Consider the following 18,906-nt stretch of genomic DNA (forward strand, 5'->3'; position numbering starts at 1 on the left):
CTTATTTAGTGAGTACGATTGCAACAAATTAATTGGATGAGTTGCATGACCTGTGTTAAGTTGATAACATTAACTAAGTTGGACCAAACACTCATATAATAAGATGTTCTGGTGTACCAGAGGGCTTCTGGTAATTGGCTGTATATAAACTTGACAAAATAGTGTTCATTGTGAATGTGAACATAGTCCCTGCAAAAAAAAAGCATCATTATATGTGTCCATGTAGGCCCACACACATAAAAGGCTTGGTGACAGCTTTCTATGAGTTAATCTATCATTAATGTTGATACAGAGATACTAAGATCTACATTTTGGACATTTTCACATACCGTCCTTTTCACAAACCTGGACTGGACTTGACTACTGTTGCATTGCCTTCATTTTTGTCAGATTCAGAGTGAATATCAGTACAAGTCAGTCCAATTCTAAGAGTAACGCTTTGAAACATTATTCAGTACTAGCAATTCATATATATATATTTTTTTAATATGCCATGAAAAACTCTTTCTCATTAGACGCAGAAAGGCTAATCGGAGTTCCTTCCTGTGTGTTAAGGGCGTGAACATGTTCTGTAAAAAGAAATGGACGTGTATGTAATTGGTCGGTGCAATGAATGGCAGTAGTGACCATCCAATCAGATGGCTTCTCTGCAGAAATTGCGTTTTTTTCTGCCGGTTCTAGAAAACCAACCACGAGTTGTCGTCGTGTGGGAGAATCCATCTTGAAGAGAGCTCTCCGGTTGTGTGACCAGTAAGCAGTTTTTCCGTACTTCTTTAGCTTTGTTTTTTCCCCATTATATTGTCACGTAAGTACTGTGGTTGTTGTAGTGTTTTTTTTTTTTTTTTGCTATTCTGGTAGATGTAGATGAAATAGCTGTAATTGGTAGAAAATATAGGCCTATAGTGCGGCTAGCACGGCCTTTGCATTACGTAACTGCGAATTTTAGTTGTAACGTTAGTCCAGGCTTGGTTTATCAGTGTGATGCAGATGGTTACACTGTTTCTAATCTTTAGCTCTACCAGAAGTGTACTTCAGATGCTGGGTGGTTATTGTGTTGTTTTAAGTTAACGTTACTCAGTTGCCATTTGCTGGTGCTGTGCAACAAAAACGGCTCTTAAGAATGTATGGGACACGATCGTGCCGGGCAAAATGGTGGGAAATGCATGCATTGCCACCATGTAAATGGCGAAGCATGTACGGCATGAGGGATTATAAACCCACCGTGATTTAGTTTAACTCGATGCATATTTTTTTCTTTTGGGTTTAGGTATAATAGTACAAAATGTCCGAGACAGAGCAACAGTATATGGAAACATCAGAAAACGGCCACGAAGTCGACGATGATTTTAACGGAGCCGAACACACCGAGGAGGGGAACGACGAGAGCGCCGTGAATGACTGCGGAGAGGGAGAGGGCGCAGGCCCCGACGCCGACGGGAATTCGCAAAACGGTGGCTCAGAGGGCGGCCAGATCGACGCCAGCAAAGGCGAGGAGGATGCGGGGTGAGTTAAAAAAATAGTGTAATGTGAAGATATCGACTTTTTAAAATAAGCACTCGTGGTTTGGCATGTTTCTTTGTTCAACCGGCCTTTGTTGGCGCCATATGCAGAGCGGAGGGGGGGGATGGGCGCTTGTGCAGGGATCAAATCTAACATGTATTGGCTCACCAGAGACTACTGATATGTGTCTGATGTATCGTAGCGATTATTAGTATATTGAATTAATGTTGCAAAATAACATTTAGCTATAGCAACTGTAGCCTGCCTCCCTACGTCATTGGTACAACAGATGTTCTGGAACAGTGTGTACATTTACACCCCCCCCACTCCTGCCCAACACCACCCCCACTGGGCCATATATAAAGTTGGAGAAGCTGGCTGCCTGTAATGCTAAACATGTCCCTTTCCGTCTCTCTGTGCTCAGGAAAATGTTTGTTGGTGGTCTCAGCTGGGAAACGAGCAAGAAGGATCTTAAAGATTACTTCACTAAATTTGGTGAGGTGACAGATTGCACCATAAAGATGGACCAGCAGACAGGCCGGTCAAGAGGCTTTGGCTTCATTCTCTTTAAAGATGCAGCCAGTGTAGAAAAGGTGAGTGGGGAAGCAATTATGTCGAAGCCAAAGTAACTGTGTTTTACAAGACTGGCCATTTTCAATGTTTTCCTGTGTGTTGTTTTTTTTTTAAGGTTCTTGAACAGAAGGAGCACAGGCTAGACGGCAGAGTGATCGACCCAAAGAAAGCCATGGCCATGAAGAAAGATCCAGTCAAGAAAATCTTTGTGGGCGGCCTTAACCCCGACACCTCAAAGGAAGTCATTCAGGAGTACTTTGGAACCTTTGGAGAGGTATGGTATTCAAGAGAGATTTCATTGTTTATTTAGGAATTAAATGCTGAAGATATTGGCTGCTTCAAATTTTGTTTTCTTCTTGTGTAGGTTGAGACCATTGAGCTTCCACAAGATCCAAAGACAGAAAAGAGGAGGGGATTCGTATTTATCACATATAAAGAAGAGACTCCTGTCAAGAAGGTTATGGAGAAGAAATACCACAATGTTGGTGGAAGCAAGGTATTGGCACATTCTGCATGCAGGTGAAATTGGGTATGCTTTGTTTTGTACATTTTTGCAAAAGTCATGTCACGCTGCAATGTAATGTGCTCTTGTGTGGTGTTCCAGTGTGAAATTAAAATAGCCCAGCCCAAAGAGGTCTACCAGCAGCAGCAGTATGGTGCCCGTGGATACGGAGGACGCGGCAGGGGCCGTGGAGGTAAGCACCCTTTTTTTGTGTGTGTGTATACCGGCAAGATCTTTATTTTAAACTATACTCAACTGTAGAATTTGTGACAAGTAACTGCCTGGGTCCTGTGTGCTGGAGAGTTGTGACAAAGGCCTCACCTGTTGTTTCTAGGCCAGGGCCAGAACTGGAATCAAGGTTACAACAACTACTGGAACCAACCTGGATACAACCAGAACTATGGCTACGGACAGCAAGGCTACGGATATGGCGGCTACGGCAACTATGACTACTCTGCTGGTTATTACGGCTATGGGGGTGGCTACGATTACAGTAAGCGATAAGTGCCCCCAGGGAACGAAAAAAGAATGAGAGAAACTTTATTTTCTTGGTCCTCCTTGTTGTACAGAAGAACTCAGTCCCTTTTTCTCTTGTCCTCCAGACCAGGGCAATACAAGCTATGGGAAAACTCCAAGACGTGGAGGCCACCAGAGTAGCTACAAGCCATACTGATCACACGTAGTGCAGGTATGCATTTTTGCATCATCCGTGGTAGTATGAGAACATAGCTGTAACCATTGGTGCCTTTTTGACCCCAAAGATCTCCATCTACTCTAAATCCATTCAAGCATTGTGGTGGGGTTAGGGTAGGCCGTGTTGTGGGGTCTGTGATCATTAAAGATGGATTCATTCCACCTGTCAGCCATCTTAAGATGCATCTCTACTACTTGATCAATAAGGGTTGAGTTGGTGGTGGTTGAGAACAGGAATAAGGACCGTTTCACCTTTCACCAGGTGCTAGGTGTAATAGTTAGCGGTTGTGCCCCCCCCCCCCCCCCAAAGTGTGTCTGTCCATTCACTGACCTGTCAAACTCATTCATGCACCTGTCTGTCTTTGTGTAATTGCATGCCGTATTTGGTTTATTCTCAGTAACGTTAAGCACCGTGTTTTTCTCTTAAGGTCTAAAGTAAATAAGAAAAAGAGATCCATGGTCTGACCACAACCAACATGGGCTCTGGCTTTTCCTTTGGAGTTGGCAGAAATTTGGACTCATGCTCCATTTGTACAGATCAAGTGAGGAACTGGGGAAGCAAATGTCACTTTTCCACTTTTTATTTTATATTGTTTTGTGTCCATTTACATTTCCAGTGATGGAAGTGTTATTTTTACTGTACTTTTTGGTACCTTTTGAATCTAATGTATTGTATGGTTGTATTTTTACATGTCTACTGGATTTACAGATGAGCAGGAGCAAGAGCTTTTAAAGCTCACAAATAAAACAATTTCATTTTTTCTTTTTCTTTTGGTGTTTCTAGATCTTTAGTTATTATTCTCCCGTGCTGAATGTTGGATGCGAGATGCATGGCTTCAGATGTGGGGTGAGGCAAAATAAGGGATTTAAACCAATCAATGGGTTCATTGTAAGCGTGTCAAGTGAATGTTTGCAGATGGCCTAGTAGACGAAGGCAACCAGCATCTTTTTGGCTTTTAAGGAGATTCTTCCCCCATCATGTCTGCAATTTTAAGTGGCTTTACTAGTGTTATTCAACTGAACGCAAGCCTGTTAATGTAAGAGGGTACTCCCTCTCTCACTGGAAACTCATTCCTCTAGTGTCTTGGGCAAATTGGTAGAAATAAACTTTTGGATTATATTACACATGGATCCTTTTGTTATTATTTGTAAAGTTAATGTTAAATGTTTTGTACTGTTAAATGGCTTGCTTGTTTTCGTCTCGAGTAATGTTAACCTCCCTACGAATGCCTCTTGCGGTGGGAGAGGGCTTCACTACCTGCAGGATAACTGGCTGAGTGTTAAGACCCATTCAACTAGATGTGAAACTGCAGTACTTGAGCATTTTTTATGAATGTGACCAGGAGTTAAAAATAGTGGTCTGGTAAGTGCTTATCTCAACCATACTGTGTATTGGAAACATGTTGCTGATCAATGTTGTAAGTTGGGACTAATTCAAATATTGCTACTGTGGGTAAAAGAAAGCAAGAGTCATTTAAAAGTTTATTAGTTTACGTTTATTTTTGGGAGTCATTAGTGTCACATTAGCACCTTGTGTACTGGGTCATCTTTCAGGTGGATTTGGTAACAATGTGCTGGCGCTGGCATCAATTTCAATTTGACCTCCAATTGGCTAGATTTCATCAGTGAGGCGACTGCACTGAACACCTGGGGGGCACAAAAAAAGATTTATGACAGACTTTAAGGTTGCATGGCTCTAGACTGACTGCCGTTTAAATTCTATTGCCACTGATTTGATATTTCATAGATTTAAGCTTTGATATAAAAATGTACTGATAGAGATCAAGGCAGTTATTATGAGGCAGACTGATCAGTCCATTTCAAAAACAGTCCCCACAGTGGTCAGTGTGAGTGGAAGATGGCAACATGTTCTAAGTGAAATGAATGAACTTGTTTGATCTTTTGGAACCTCAAGTATAGACATTCACATCTCTACCTCTGAACTTTATGAATGTGACCATGTCTGATGCAATTAAAAGTTTTTCTACAGGTTTAACAAACCTTTAGATGTCTTCCTTTTCCAATTTAAATGTCACTGGCTTCCATGTCTGAGAACAGGACAATTGAATATGTTATTCTACAATTATGAAATGTGTGTTAAGTCTTTATAGGCATCTGTCAGTGTTCAGACTCCTATTACAGTTAGTGTTCTGTGTTTTAAGTAGATTCATATCTACAAACAATCCAAACAGCTGTAGACTAAATGTTTGTGTAACTAACCTGTGAGGATTCGGTCAATACATTGTACTGCCAGTTCTGCATCCTCCATACTGAAACACATAGGAGGTTTAAACTTAACGACGTTTTCCCAGGGGCCATCTGTGCTGACGCAGATTTGATCCTCCTCTTTTAACCTAATGTAAAAGGGACATTAGGTTGATTAAATCACAGACCACCCCTCAGGAGAGACCGTGTATACAAACTGCTAAACTATAAGCATTAACTGCTGTGTTGCGCTCTACTCCGGTACCTCTTCACTACCCGTGCTGCCGTTTCTGTGGCTGGAGTCTTCTGATCCCTGTCTGAAACCAGCTCAAGACCCACAAACAGCCCTACACCTCTGTTAAAAAAAACAAACAACAAAAGCATCGTTTGAACCCATGATTTAAGTTCTTAGTGACCCTTCTCAACATTGAATCACATAGTATGGAAGGATGAAAAATGTCCATATTTAAAACAATTTTTCTACAATGTATATTAATTTCATTAGTATACAAGCCGCATCTCTCATGTAATGGCACTTTCTCCCCCTGCATGTCCACATACTTCGTAATCCTGAACACCCACTGTGAAAAAGAGTGCAGACCACTCTAATAGAATGAGTTATGAGTTGTTCCATCACAATATTTGCAAGTCCGAGAGATGTCGGTCAAGCACTGTACATGCTCACTCTGTCCTGACGAGGTCTTCTCAGCTAAGAGAAGTGAAAACACCTCTGTGGATGTACCAAGAGTGCATAGGAACTTTTAGTGTTGGCAGTAAAATGGTATTAGGTGACAACTTAATGATGTCAGATACCTTGTCAATTAATGCTTTTCATCATTTTAAAAATCTGATTTAATGCCATGGACTCTTGAGAATAGGATATAACTTGCCTTTATGGGCATGATAGCCCGAGTGCACTAGTCGCTGCATCCTTACCTGACATCGCCAATTATTTGATGTTGTGTCTGTAGCTTTGTGAGCAAATCCTTAAGATAAGCTCCCACCCTTGTGGCGTTTCCTCTTAAGTCCTCTTTCTCTATCACATCAAGTACTGCCAGGCCAATTGCACAGGACACTGGATTCCCTCCAAACTGCATGAAGTTAAGAGACAAACAGATAAATGTATTAAATTACTCACCCCGTGCTACCTCAAATTCTTGAAGAAAGATGTTTTTTGTCACATGCCTCCACGGTGAATGAAAAAATCCCAAAAATTCTTTGTTCCCCCGTAAAGGCATGCAAGAAATGAAATCTTCAAGAATTCAAGGTATACAAATGATTATTTTGAGGGTGAATTCTAATTAATAATGTATGTTTTATCCAGCGGCGTAGTGGTAAATTAAAAAGTGGCTAAACACCTTACTTACGTCACTAAGTGACCAACATAACCACCACGAGAATAGGTTAAACATGAAAAAATATTTTTTACCATTTACCTTAAAAGACAATATCTTTATGTAACTGGCATCAGTTACTTAGAATGTTATTATTGATGAAAAGCTATAGATACCAACTTGAAGGAACATGCATTCATATTGTGTTGAGGCTACTGTATAGTCACCGTATTGAAGTATTCCACTCCGTTGGCTGTGAAAGCTCCAGCTATCTCTACAGTGGTTGCCACACATGCCAGGGGATGCCCATTGCCCATTGGTTTACCCATGGTCACTATGTCGGGACAGAAACCCTCCCCCTGCAGCTGGAAAGCCCAGAAATGACTTCCCACACGGCCAAAGCCTGTCTGCACCTCGTCTGCCACAAAAACTCCACCAGCTGAGCGCACATATCTGTGCAGAGTATAAGAGAGATGCACCATGTATAATGTACACGTGGATGAGCAAAAACAGAACCTGAAAAACGAGTCACCACTCACTCTGCAACTTTAGTTGAGTATCCTTGGGGCAAGATTATTTGTCCCCCAACACTTGGCAATGATTCAGCAAAGAAGGCAGAGATCTAGGGGGAAAAGGTAGTAAATAAGTAAGTAAGTTATACAAGTAAGGTTACGTAACCTTTATTATCCCTGTGGGGGGGCATTTGTTTTACAGCCAGCAGAGAATAAAAGAGCAGTTCATACACAGGATACACAACATAACATACAGTACGTTATATAAATGGCATGCATTGGTCATGTTTATTACAGAATTATACATTCTCTGTATAACAAAAAGTGTTATGAGTGTTACTGATTTTATTCAGGCTACATGAAACTGACGTAGTGTACTGTATGTACCTTACGGCCTTTCCTGTGCACCTCCTCTATTAGGTCTTTCACTGTATCAGCGTATGCTTGGCCAGGGTTGGGGTGATCCTCTCTGTATATGCCTCTGTAGGTGTCTGGTAAGGGTGCCTAAGAGGATAAATCACATTCTTTCAGATAGGTCGAGTCCACTGTTGGTCAGCCATTTGTGTGATGATGGTTGTATAAATGTACAAACCACATGAACCCATTCTTTCTGTCCTGCCAGTTTCCGGAACTTGTAAGGACTAATGTCGATGAGGGACATTAGATGCCCATGGTACGCACTAGTATAAAAGGAGAGTTCATTGTAATTCATAACCAAGTGTTGTCAGAAGGGAATGTGTTGCAATAGAACAGAATACTTACTGGTCAAGCACAATGACGTCCTGATGTTGGGTGTACTGCTGTGCCAAGCGTAGGGCAAGATCATTGGCCTCTGAACTATCAGAAGAACAGATGTAAAAAAAAAAAAAAAAAAAAATCTCTGGAATGTTACTTCAGGAATACATTCTGTGGGGGTGGGGGTGTATTATTTACCCAGAGTTAACAAAGTAGAAGACACACAGTTTCTCAGGCAGGGTGGCAGCCAGGCGGTCTGCATACATGACTATGTTGTCGTGCAGGAATCGTGCATTTGTGTTCAGGAGGTCCATTTGTTCTGCTGCAGCTTTTGTAATGCTAGGGTGACAGTGGCCCACTACAAAATAAAGTATACTGTATGTTACTAACACATACAACGTTCTGACATTAGTAGACAACGAGTGTAATATACTGCGTTTTACAAGGTAATAAATGTGGACTATGCACTGGATGTTTTACCATGATGAACGTTGCTGATGCAATCCAGATAGCGCTTGCCATTTTCATCGAACAGATATTGGCCTCTTGCTTTTATTATTTTCACAGGTTCGTCTGGATAAAATAGTCTACATGACTGCCTGTAATCGAAGAAATGAATAGGAGTCAGCAACTTTTGTGCACGCACTCACTGTACATAATATGTTTACCAGCTAGCATCAAGAAAATCACACTGGTTCAGTTACATACCCGATTAATCTCTTCCTCATTGCGAGAGTTTCTTCTTTCCTGAGTTTTTCAAACGCCATATTGGTAGAGACAATGAACGAAGAGCTACTACCGTCATCAAGAGTAATTATCTATGGGTTATGGAATTGTTCTGAAAAGTCTTGACATCCACCACGCATGCGTCCCTTGTGGATGATGATTCTTCTTCTTCTTCTTCTTCTTCTTCTTCTTCTTCTTCTTCTTCTTCTTCTTCTTCTTGTTTTACGGCGGTTGGCGTCTATCTTATTAGCATTCGTGTATTACCGCCACCTTCTCCTCCGGAGTGTGGATCAGACAATAGACTTAAAATCTAAATCCCTTCACAAAAAAACACACACACACACACACACACACACACACACACACACACACACACACACACACACACACACACACACACACACACACTAAACTACATTTTATCCTCCATATTATCCATGTCAGCAACACTAGCACCCTATTCCTGTCTTTTTATCATGCTTTTAAAAAAAAATAGTGTCCCTTAGAAATGCTAACAGTATTCTGACATGTGCCTTCTCACCCATGCTTAGTCATTCTTTTAATGTGAATTCCTTCACCCCTAATCCCTCATCATCTCTCTCTGTGTCCCATATGCCCTACAACTCAGAACTACATGTTCCACTGTCTCCTCTTCCTGACATCTCTCACACAAACCTGTCTGGTGTTTCCCCACCATCTTCAACGTTTTGTTTAGTCCACAGTGCCCTAACCTTAAATATTGTCAACACTGTTTCCTTTCTCCTATGTCCACCACCTACACTATTAACTTGGACTTTTATATAGGTGTCTACTTTCTCCTCTCTGTCCCACCTTCCTTGCCATACTTGATTTGCTTTTTCCCAGATTAAAAATTGAACCTCTGCTTTACTGATACTAATTTGCATTCTTTAAAGCCCTCTTTGCTAACTCATCCACCCTTTCATTTCCCCTCACCCCTACATGCGATGGGACTCACAGAAATTTAACATGACCTGATTCCAATTCTTTTTGCTGGTATTGCCACCCCAAATCCTGTTACTCCTGTCTCAGGTTTCTTAGCACCAACCATATTAATCTGTATATAATGACTACACTCTTTCATTATGTGATAGTTGAAAGCACTTATCGAATCAAAGCTATCTTTTTCTTTCCTTTTTACCTCTAACAAATATCAGTCTATATTAGGCCAAATAATCATCTATGGAGTAATCACTGGATAAACTACTGAGGGGCTTATTCTCAGATCAAACACTCCAAATTCTTTTACAATATTATTTTCTACTCGACCAAAGTTATCCCTCTAATTCCTCCCATTCTCCCAGCACTCACTGCAACACTCCTTTTGTGGGATGAGAATCATTGTGTGTCCCTGCAAATTAACCCAGTAGTTTGCCATCAGTTGCATCCTTCTTATTTCCAACGGCATCTCCCCCATTTCTACCTGTAGGGCAGGAACTGGCGATGTTTTAAAAGCCTCCCGACACTTATAATGCCTGTGCCTGAATCACATCCACCTTTCTTAAAAGAGAGCTGGCGACCCAATCATAAGCCCATTCCACCCCGTCATCAATCGCTCCTTGCAATCTCCTGATTACATGCTCCACATTCCTTCCTCTCTTCCACAGGGCCCCTATCATCCATAAAAAGTGACCTACCTACTGTATATCTACTGGTACCTTTGAAAAGACGTCATTAATCATAATGATGAAAAGTAGTGGGCTTATCACATTACCTTGAGGTGTGCCGTTTCCAACCGTCTACTGACTTGAGAAGTCTGATCCAATCCGTACTTTGATTTTTCTTCCAAACAAAATCCTATATGCAGTTAAAAACTCTTCCACCATCTCCCATCTTGTGCAGCTAAATTAACAATCCTACTTTCCACATCATGTCATATGCTTTTTGTATGTAAAAAAACACTGCAATGACTGACTTTTTATTTGCCTGGGCCTTTCTTATTTCATTCTCTAGTCTTATCACTGAATCCATAGTATTCCTTCCTTTTCTAAAACCACTTTGATAATTTGCCAGCATTTCTCTCTTCTCAAGCTTATACGATAACCTTTCTGTTACCATCCTTTCCATTATCTTGCATAGATTTGATGTCAGTGCTATAGGCCTATAACTATAGGGTTTAGATAGATCCTTGCCAGGTTTTGTTATCGGAATCACAACTGCTTCCTTCCATGCACTTGGTAGCCTAATCTTCCCTCCTCCCAAACTTTATTATCAAGCTACAGCAACTTCAATAATGCTCCTTGCCCTAGATGCTTTAGCATAGCATAGCCTACCTGATCTTCCCCTGGATAAGTTGGTTTTGACTTATTTAGCCTACTGCTCTCCCCATCTCTGCCAAAGAAAATGGCTCATCAATTACATCATCTGCTGCTTCCCTTCTGTCTAACACACCTGAATTCTGACTCATTGTTATTTCCCTTCCTTTACTCCCTTCTTCTGATAAATCTTCCAAACTGTATTTTTTTTACAAATGACTTGGCCGTAATCTCTGCCTTTTCCCTATTGGAGACTGCCGTTCCCTCTAGATTTGGGATCAACTCATATAGCCACTAGAGGTAGGTCTGGCAATGCGAAACAAGGGTTCACCTAGTTTAAGAATTCTGCTTCTATCGCAAATATAGGTAGGCTATAAATTAGATAGATATTATATTATTCCATATCAGGGAAAAATACGTTTATTTGTCGCTAAAGACATTTTGATTGTATGATGTCGCTTTATTTAGAAGGGCCCAACTGGGGGCTGTTAACGCGACAGAGACTCCCAAAAATAAGTGCAGTCATAGTTTCAACATGTAGTTTTAATTGGTAAGACGTGAATAAAGGTCATATTGGGAAAGTATGCGCTATGTGAGTACTGTGGTGTTTACTTAAATTGCGATTTTTGAAGCAGTGTATTCAAAATACCTCTGTATTGGTATGGTCCAAAGGCTATAAATACTCCGCTAAACAGCTCTCTATCCGGTGCACTGCTTCGGTTGCTAAGGAACCACTGAATGCAGGTAATACATCAGGACAGCTGTAGCATGTTAGCGTGCAAACAGATTGCGTAACTAAGCTAGCTAATGCTACGACTAATTCAGTTTAACGTTAACGGCCCAGCCGTTACATTTATTAAGTCCCTTTTCATATTCTATTTTAACGTATCATAGCCTCAACTGGGTACAATGACAAGTCATTAACCGGTAGCAGACACAACGAATGTAGCTAAGCAAACTAACGCTAGTAACGTGTACGTTAGTAAGGACGCTTGTTATCATATTAGCTAGCTAGCTAGCTAACAGCACCGGCTGCATCGTGTTGCTGAGCTAGCTTACTATACTTGTCTCACCAGAAGTCGGTATCCGATTTAGCAAGTACATCTAGCCCAATGTTAATAAGTCCTAAAGTTATATTGTCACTGACAAACCGTTGTCCGGCAGCTAATGTTGGAGATAACGTTAGGCTTTTAATTGGCTAACCCTAATGTGTTTTGTATAGGATATAAGGTCAGGCTCAGCGCAACACTGCATTAAACTTATTTGTTGCTTTGCACGTTAGTAAAGACGAAAAGTCTATATAGCTAGGCCATAACTACTTTATTAACCTAACTAATATTCTTAATTGTTAGTGTTAATTAATTATTGTGTCTTGCTAGTTTTTTGGGATTATCAGATTCATTTTGTAGTAAAGTTAACATTAAAGTTTGTAGCCAAGATTGTAAAATGATGATACAGTTTTAAATCGGCGGGTGGTTGACAGCACTGTTCTTGGCAGTTTGTGAGCAAATGGAGTTTGTGGGATGCAGAGTTTTTAACACTGGCTGATGCTACGGGATGCGGTTCAGCCTGTACCCCTGTGGTAGCATGTCTTCTGGCATGTGGAACTAGGCTAGCAATGTACCACCTTGCCACAAGGAGGAAGGCCCTGGAGGCCACATCTGACTGCCAACAAGCAAGTGTTGAAACACAGTCTCTTCAATTAGTAGGACTCTTAACCATCAAGATTTTATATTCAGATTTAGATAAAGACAATTTAAAGTTGATATAGTTAAATATGTTTCCCTATGTTGTGTCATGTCTGGTTTGGATATCAGCATTACATTTGCTCTAGATGTTGGGTGCTCGAGAGCAGTGCAAAGGCTAAAAGGCCATGTTGTATTTTAATGCAGCAGATAGCTTATATATTGGCTTTCTGTTTTAGTTTCAGTTTGAGATGTATATTTTTATGCTGTGCAAAGGTTTGCTGTGACGTGCCAGTGCTGGTTAATCTTCAAAGATGTTTGTGGACTGAGTAACCATTAGATCTTAAAACCTAACTCAGTGCTATTTGCATACAAAGAAAATATCAGAGGAATGTGTGTTTTTCGTGTCTTGTGACCCTCTACTCTCTTGGTACATTACACTGTTTTGGTAATGTAATTTCTTCAGACCTGGTCACAGTTCTTTTGACCCCTTTTGTAAAAATACTATGGCATGCTTCCAACCCCTACCCCATTCATTTTTCACACACTTCACCCATCCTTTCCTTTTCGTCTTTCCCTCCCCCTTCCATTCACTTTACAACTCACAACTCTTGGCGTTTGTGTTTATTGGACCCAACTGACTTTGATTGCCATTGTATTGCCCCCAAGCTTTTTACTTTGGACATACTCAGCATTTTCTTTGAAATTGCACCAGTCTTAGTAGTTCCAATAAGAAATGCATATGTTCACTGTGCATGATGGAATGTGAAGTGTTTCTTTGTTCTGAGTTGTGCACAATGAACTTCTGCCTTTTATGTGTGAGTGAGGCAGCATGTAGATCCCAGCCTGGGGTCTTGTATAGTAGTATGTGGTCAGTACTTGAAACACATTTATTCAAGAATTCTGTTCTTTCTGTGGGCTTTTCCACAATACACAGCATGTTAGAGGAAAGTCCCCATAAGCTGATTTTGACTATCGAAGGACTGATGGATCGTGTGTGTGTCCAATTTCAGTTAATCATTGACACTGTTTCATAAGCATCCCTTCTCATCTGTCCCTCTAGGTGGCAAAAAAATGACGGTGGCATAATGAGAAAGCTGGTCAGTCTGGCTGGTTGAGGTGTGGAGGGGACACCACAAACCACGCCAGGATTCTGACTAACGCAATTTCCACTGCCCTTAGTAAATGTCCTCATCATCTCCATGTCTATGCCTGGATTGTAGCTACAAATATGGTGACGCTTATCACAGAGCAGCTCCGCAAGCAGAGTTTGGAAGAGCCCTATTACAAGGCTTTCTCATTCAATGTGAATGTGGTGAGTTGAATACAAAACTAAATGTTACTTTTTAAAAACTTTTTTCATTGATGCACTTAGTTTGATGGGCCCTGGTTTTATATTTCTGTTTCAGTCATTACCTGCAGTGGGCTCCAGTCCCACTGTCTCATGGGGTGCTTGTAGATCAACACAAGGCAAGTTCATTGAATTAAGTGCAGTATTTGAAACCCATTCGCTGGGGAAACTTGTCTCATTGGTCTACCTTTTGGCATTTTCAGTGACCCGCTCAGCTACACAGCCATCATCCAAAGCCAACCTTCTAGATGATTCCTGTGGACTAGACTCTCCATGGCCTCCTTCCCACTCGGAAGAACTTCTCCAGAGACCGGAGGTTTCTTTTACAAACGGAGCTTTCCAAAGCTCGCCTCCACCACCTCCAAAACGCCACTGCCGGTCCCTCTCTGTTCCAGAGGACCTGTCTCGGTGTCGCTCCACCTGGCATCCTAGTGCATCTAGGGTTTGGACCCCAGTGAAACGTGGCTGCCAAAGTGGAGGAGCATCTAGTTCAAGCTCTGGAGCCAGCTCTTTGCCACTTTGTGGTCCCAGTTCCTCTTTGACCTCTTCCTCCCGCCACTCATCTTCTAGCCCTACCTTCTTTAGCTTAGCTCTGTCCTCTGACTCTCCACTACCATGGAGCTTCTCATGGGACCCCTGTGACAAATTGAAAGGAGCCTGTTCTGCCTCTTTTGCTACTCCTTCCTCTGGCTCCTCCTCACCAGCTCCCCTGGTTTCTCACTCAGTGCTGCAGCGCCGCTTCTCCCTCTCCCCTGTGCACATTCAGGGCGCCTCCATGGTGCGTCTGCCCCCCCAGCCCTCCCCTGCTTCTGCTCTGATATATGGCTGTTCTGGCATGGAACACCCAGCCCTGTCTCCATCTCCCACTTCAGCCTGCAGCACGCCATCCTCCTCTCGGCGCAACCTGCACCCAGCACTGCCGCGATGCCACTCGCAGCCCTGCGACATGCGTAAACCTCGCCTGAAGAGGCGCCATGACCCAGATGTTCTGCCCTGCCCCAGGCCAGGCCTTAACTTCAGCAAGATGACACAGGTAAGCAAGAAAGTCCAAAGGGCTGTCAGGGTAGGTAGTTTCTGTCCATCTCCTCATATTGTGCAGAGATTGAGATACATATAGTTAATGGTATCAGTAAGTAATTAGCAGGCCTGGGTTCACTTGTGCCCATGTTTTCGGTCATGAATCTTAGAGGGCAATAGTAGGCTTGTGGCAGCCCACCATCCCCCCCCACAACTCAGTTAAGCTAAAGTTGAGCTGAACTTGGCCCCCACGCCATCAGCTCTCTTCATTTCAGACTGTTAGTACCATTAGTGAGTGCTTCTCCAGATGTTGTTTTCATAAACCGGTCTGTTACATCAGTGCAGTCAGGATTGGGTTCTGGGCTGTGTTTTTGATGTAGGTTGTTTTACCCAATTGGCAACAAAAGTTGCTATACGTGTCTTCAGCTGCAATTTTCCTATCTCCACTTTGCTATAATGCACTCTATTGAACACAGTTCCAGCCAGAGTTTGACCCATTCATAATTTGACTCCTGTCACAGGTTTCCCTGGTGGCAACTGCCTAGTAAAGCAAAACCAATCTTACATCACAACTTACCACTTGGCCTTGATATGAGAATAAGTTCACAGAGGCTCTCTAGGCAAAATCCTTAAATTCAGACTATTCTGTTCACTTCTGACTTATTTTATGTGTACCAAGATGAACCACCTGAACACACCTGAGCTTAGGTAGCTAGGAAGTTACATTATATTGACTTGCTGACCCTCCTGCTACCTACACATCTATGCATGCGGCTCTTTAGCCCCTCTCTAGTGGCTTCCTGTGGCTTTGACAAAGTTATATGGAAATTAATATGGGTTAGTTTTTTTTAATTTTATTTTTTATATATATTTTAAATTTCATTTATTGTTGTAGGACTAAAGTGATTTCCACATTCTCCATTTACATAACATTTCAGTCAACTAAAATGTGCATCATAGCGTTTATGTACATCTATAGCCCAGCACCTTATCCTCAAAATGTTTGCAGAACCTCAATAGCGGTCTTGAGTGTCTATAGACTAGCTATGGATTACAAACCCAAAAGAAGAAATGTCTTGAAAGAAAATGAAAAGATTAATAGTGCATTGACGAATTAATTTGCTTTCACCACCAATGCTGCTGGTTTACCGCTATGCTTAATCTGCGGCGAATTAATTGAAATCTCCAAACTCTGCTACTGCTGCTTGTTTGTAAATTGTGATAGTTCCAAAAAATAAAGATATGCCCCACTCCTCAAAGACGGGGCTAAAAAATGGCACCAAACATCACCATATTAATGAATGCTTATTTGGACCTATTGGTCTATTTAAGTGTAAATTAGCCTGTTAAAGCCTCTGGTGTTTTCAGTTATTCTGGCTGATTAGACTGTTCAGGTTGTAGGTGGCGTTTTGATGGGAACTTTATTATTATTATTATGGCGTTTTTCATTTCCTGATACCTGCTCTACTCGCCTCGACTTGTATTTTTTGGTTTTCCATTCCTTTTTTTATTTTATTTATTTTTTGGGCCAAAAATGGCTCTTTTGATAGTAAAGGTTGCTGACTACTGCGTTAGGTAGTCCGTTTCATATTTAATGGGATTAAATACCATTATGTAAATTACATTATTTAAGTGTCTGTAGTTTCCAGCGTTGATGCCGTTTAGGTTGGTCCTTAGCTTGTGTCAGTCAAGTCACACATGTCAGCCAAGCCCCTTAACGCTACTATCAGTTACTCTATACTTAACCAAAGCAACAGGCACTGCCATCCATACAGACTTCCTGGCATTGCCAGTGATGTCATCAGTCACTGCACTGCCTATATTTTATTACCTTTTTTAGGTTTGGAGGAAAATGTGACATGATGATCATGACGCTTCTTTCTCCTGTGTAGATTGGTAATCACGAGAGCCTAATGTGTGGTAAAGGTGGTTGCATAGTTCCAGCATCTTCCCAGGCAGAGCAGCACTCAGCCTTCTCCCCTGCAGAGTTCGTGGGACGAGCCAGCATTGGGCCACTAAGTGAAAGTGAAGAAGAAGAGGAGCAAGAAGATAAAAGAAAAAGAACTACAATAGATGAAGGGCAAAAGGTTATTTTTGAAAGAGACTGCACAGAACTGGACTTGAACCTTATAGAAGAAAACTGACCACTCGAAGTGTGATTACTGCATTCATAACTATGTTAAGCACACCTGTAGGCTTTGTGCGCTCTTCTGGCAGAGTCCTTGGGAACCTGCTGCCCTCCTGAGGCACATATCCAGAGTTCATAATCAAGAACCAAGCAATTGGAAGCTAATATCAAATTACAATTTTATGATTGTAAAATTTGTGCTAGTTCACTATTCAACATTTCACAAAAAATGTTACAGTGCCTGCCTACTCAACACTCCATAGGGAAATGTGCATGAGCAAATAAGCTAGTATTAATGCACACAGAATTTTGGTTATTTCATAAAGTCTTAATTTGCGTTAACCATTGGTATGCATCTTGATATCCTTGCATATCCTTTTCAAATAACATTGTATACTGGAGTGACCAGAATGTGTTTAATATTTCTTCATAATTAAATTGATTATACATTAAAAGCCAATAGATTTAATGCAGTAGTGGTAAGTATTCCTCATTGCCCAATCAGTACTAGTGTAGTCTACTTGTATTTGGGTCCCTGAATTTGGACATGACTGTATGTGAGCTGTTTAAAGGTGCACACTGGTCAAAAATAATTGAGCAGCCCAAGTAACCTAAGAATACTGATCTATATATAAATGTTCTCATGTATGTTTAACTGAATAAATCCAGGATTTCACTGCTGTTGCTTAAATCCCTCACAGACCCGAAAGACACGTCTACTGTAACTGCTGTTCTGTCATTGATTCAGCTTTTCCGTTTTTTGAATAAATGTACATCATCAAAGGGAAATGTTTTTGTTATAGCAGACAGGACCGCTACCCCTTTCTGTTCATGTATTCTTTGCTTTTCCTAGAAATCTTAATTGCTTGAACATAAACAAACCTTGTCAACAATAATACTGATGAAACTGTAAACTGACCATGCCTTAAGCTTAAAATACAGAGTTCTTGGTGCTCTGGTCTTCTTTTCACAGCCAGACATTTTTGCAGTCTCCATTTGCGCTGGTTCAGATATTTTTGAACAGGTGGCACATGCACTATAATATTTTATTGAATAGCGGAATTGATGCTTAAACTGGACTCCATAGGGCAAAATGTTATGTACTCTACAATGGTTAGAGTGAGTACACACGTCAAACCAATTCTGAGTGTATGTGACAAAGGCGGTAGTGATGCAGATGATTTGGTGGCCTTTCAGAAATGATTTTTCATGTGTTTTCAGATGGAAATATTCCTGTTGCACAATTTATGTACAAATAAAGTTTAATAGAGAATATTTTTTTTCTTTCTCCAAAAAGTGTCTTGTCTTCCATTCACAAATGTACCCTGCTTGTAGTCAAATAAAAGAGCATACCAGGGGCCAAGAGAACGTTATTGTGACACCTAGTGGCTGATTTCAGTATAATACTGATGTTGCATAGAATCTGACTTTACGAACAGCAGTTATAGGCATAGCTTAATTTTCTGTTTTGTGGCAAAGTTTCACAAAACCTGAATATAGCTAGCTATAACAGATTGACAATGACGTATCATTTTGAAACAAATAACGTTACGTGGTTGGCTCTTTTAAAACATTCAATAACGGATAAACTAGCTACACCAACAAGTTTTTTTAAGTTTTATAATTGTAAAGAAGACATGTTGCACTAAAGAGTCTAACGTTAGAGCACTAA

The 18,906-nt window shown here is 41.1% G+C and overlaps 3 protein-coding genes across 6 annotated transcripts; 2 read left to right on the forward strand and 1 right to left on the reverse strand.

Moving 5' to 3' along the window:
* The first annotated feature begins 662 nt into the window (after positions 1 to 662).
* Positions 663 to 4,029, forward strand: hnrnpaba (heterogeneous nuclear ribonucleoprotein A/Ba). 3 transcript variants are annotated; one of them, XM_078260780.1, is made up of 9 exons: positions 663 to 750; positions 1,268 to 1,503; positions 1,925 to 2,093; positions 2,189 to 2,347; positions 2,438 to 2,569; positions 2,678 to 2,768; positions 2,910 to 3,068; positions 3,178 to 3,263; positions 3,697 to 4,029. In XM_078260780.1, exons 2-8 carry the CDS (start codon positions 1,283 to 1,285, stop codon positions 3,246 to 3,248), a joined length of 1,002 nt encoding a protein of 333 aa, XP_078116906.1. In that variant the 5' UTR covers positions 663 to 750; positions 1,268 to 1,282; the 3' UTR covers positions 3,249 to 3,263; positions 3,697 to 4,029. The 3 variants fall into 3 exon arrangements, with proteins under 3 accessions (XP_078116906.1, XP_078116905.1, XP_078116907.1); XM_078260779.1 differs by having other exon boundaries at positions 699 to 805; XM_078260781.1 differs by lacking the exon at positions 3,178 to 3,263 and having other exon boundaries at positions 699 to 805.
* Positions 4,030 to 4,750: 721 nt separating this feature from the next.
* Positions 4,751 to 8,986, reverse strand: phykpl (5-phosphohydroxy-L-lysine phospho-lyase). Of its 2 annotated transcripts, XM_078260778.1 has the most exons (13): positions 8,763 to 8,985; positions 8,535 to 8,653; positions 8,253 to 8,412; positions 8,082 to 8,156; positions 7,912 to 7,999; positions 7,707 to 7,823; positions 7,347 to 7,429; positions 7,035 to 7,260; positions 6,410 to 6,564; positions 5,739 to 5,828; positions 5,489 to 5,622; positions 5,270 to 5,316; positions 4,751 to 4,915 (listed from the first exon to the last, which is right to left on the reverse strand). In XM_078260778.1, the coding sequence occupies exons 1-12, from the start codon at positions 8,819 to 8,821 to the stop codon at positions 5,294 to 5,296; spliced, it is 1,329 nt and encodes a 442-aa protein (XP_078116904.1). In that variant the 5' UTR covers positions 8,822 to 8,985; the 3' UTR covers positions 4,751 to 4,915; positions 5,270 to 5,293. The 2 variants fall into 2 exon arrangements, with proteins under 2 accessions (XP_078116904.1, XP_078116903.1); XM_078260777.1 differs by lacking the exon at positions 5,270 to 5,316 and having other exon boundaries at positions 8,763 to 8,986.
* Positions 8,987 to 11,689: 2,703 nt separating this feature from the next.
* On the forward strand, positions 11,690 to 18,530 carry LOC144524482 (protein FAM53C-like). The gene is made up of 5 exons (XM_078260782.1): positions 11,690 to 11,797; positions 13,802 to 14,053; positions 14,148 to 14,208; positions 14,293 to 15,122; positions 16,999 to 18,530. The coding sequence occupies exons 2-5, from the start codon at positions 13,970 to 13,972 to the stop codon at positions 17,248 to 17,250; spliced, it is 1,227 nt and encodes a 408-aa protein (XP_078116908.1). The 5' UTR covers positions 11,690 to 11,797; positions 13,802 to 13,969; the 3' UTR covers positions 17,251 to 18,530.
* The last annotated feature ends 376 nt before the right edge of the window (positions 18,531 to 18,906 follow it).

The sequence above is a fragment of the Sander vitreus genome, chromosome 10 (assembly GCF_031162955.1).
Source record: "Sander vitreus isolate 19-12246 chromosome 10, sanVit1, whole genome shotgun sequence".
Taxonomy (NCBI): domain Eukaryota; kingdom Metazoa; phylum Chordata; class Actinopteri; order Perciformes; family Percidae; genus Sander; species Sander vitreus.

Coding starts and splice junctions, on each gene's coding strand:
- hnrnpaba (XM_078260780.1), top strand. CDS start 1,283: ATGTCCGAGACAGAGCAACAGTATATGGAAACATCAGAAAACGGCCAC. Junction 2,094..2,188: donor ATGCAGCCAGTGTAGAAAAG/GTGAGTGGGGAA, acceptor TTTTTTTTTAAG/GTTCTTGAACAGAAGGAGCA. Junction 3,069..3,177: donor TGGGGGTGGCTACGATTACA/GTAAGCGATAAG, acceptor CTTGTCCTCCAG/ACCAGGGCAATACAAGCTAT.
- phykpl (XM_078260777.1), bottom strand. CDS start 8,821: ATGGCGTTTGAAAAACTCAGGAAAGAAGAAACTCTCGCAATGAGGAAG. Junction 8,157..8,252: donor TTCTACTTTGTTAACTCTGG/GTAAATAATACA, acceptor TTCTTCTGATAG/TTCAGAGGCCAATGATCTTG. Junction 6,565..7,034: donor GAGTGGAATACTTCAATACG/GTGACTATACAG, acceptor AACTTCATGCAG/TTTGGAGGGAATCCAGTGTC.
- LOC144524482 (XM_078260782.1), top strand. CDS start 13,970: ATGGTGACGCTTATCACAGAGCAGCTCCGCAAGCAGAGTTTGGAAGAG. Junction 14,054..14,147: donor TCTCATTCAATGTGAATGTG/GTGAGTTGAATA, acceptor TTTCTGTTTCAG/TCATTACCTGCAGTGGGCTC. Junction 14,209..14,292: donor TGCTTGTAGATCAACACAAG/GCAAGTTCATTG, acceptor TGGCATTTTCAG/TGACCCGCTCAGCTACACAG.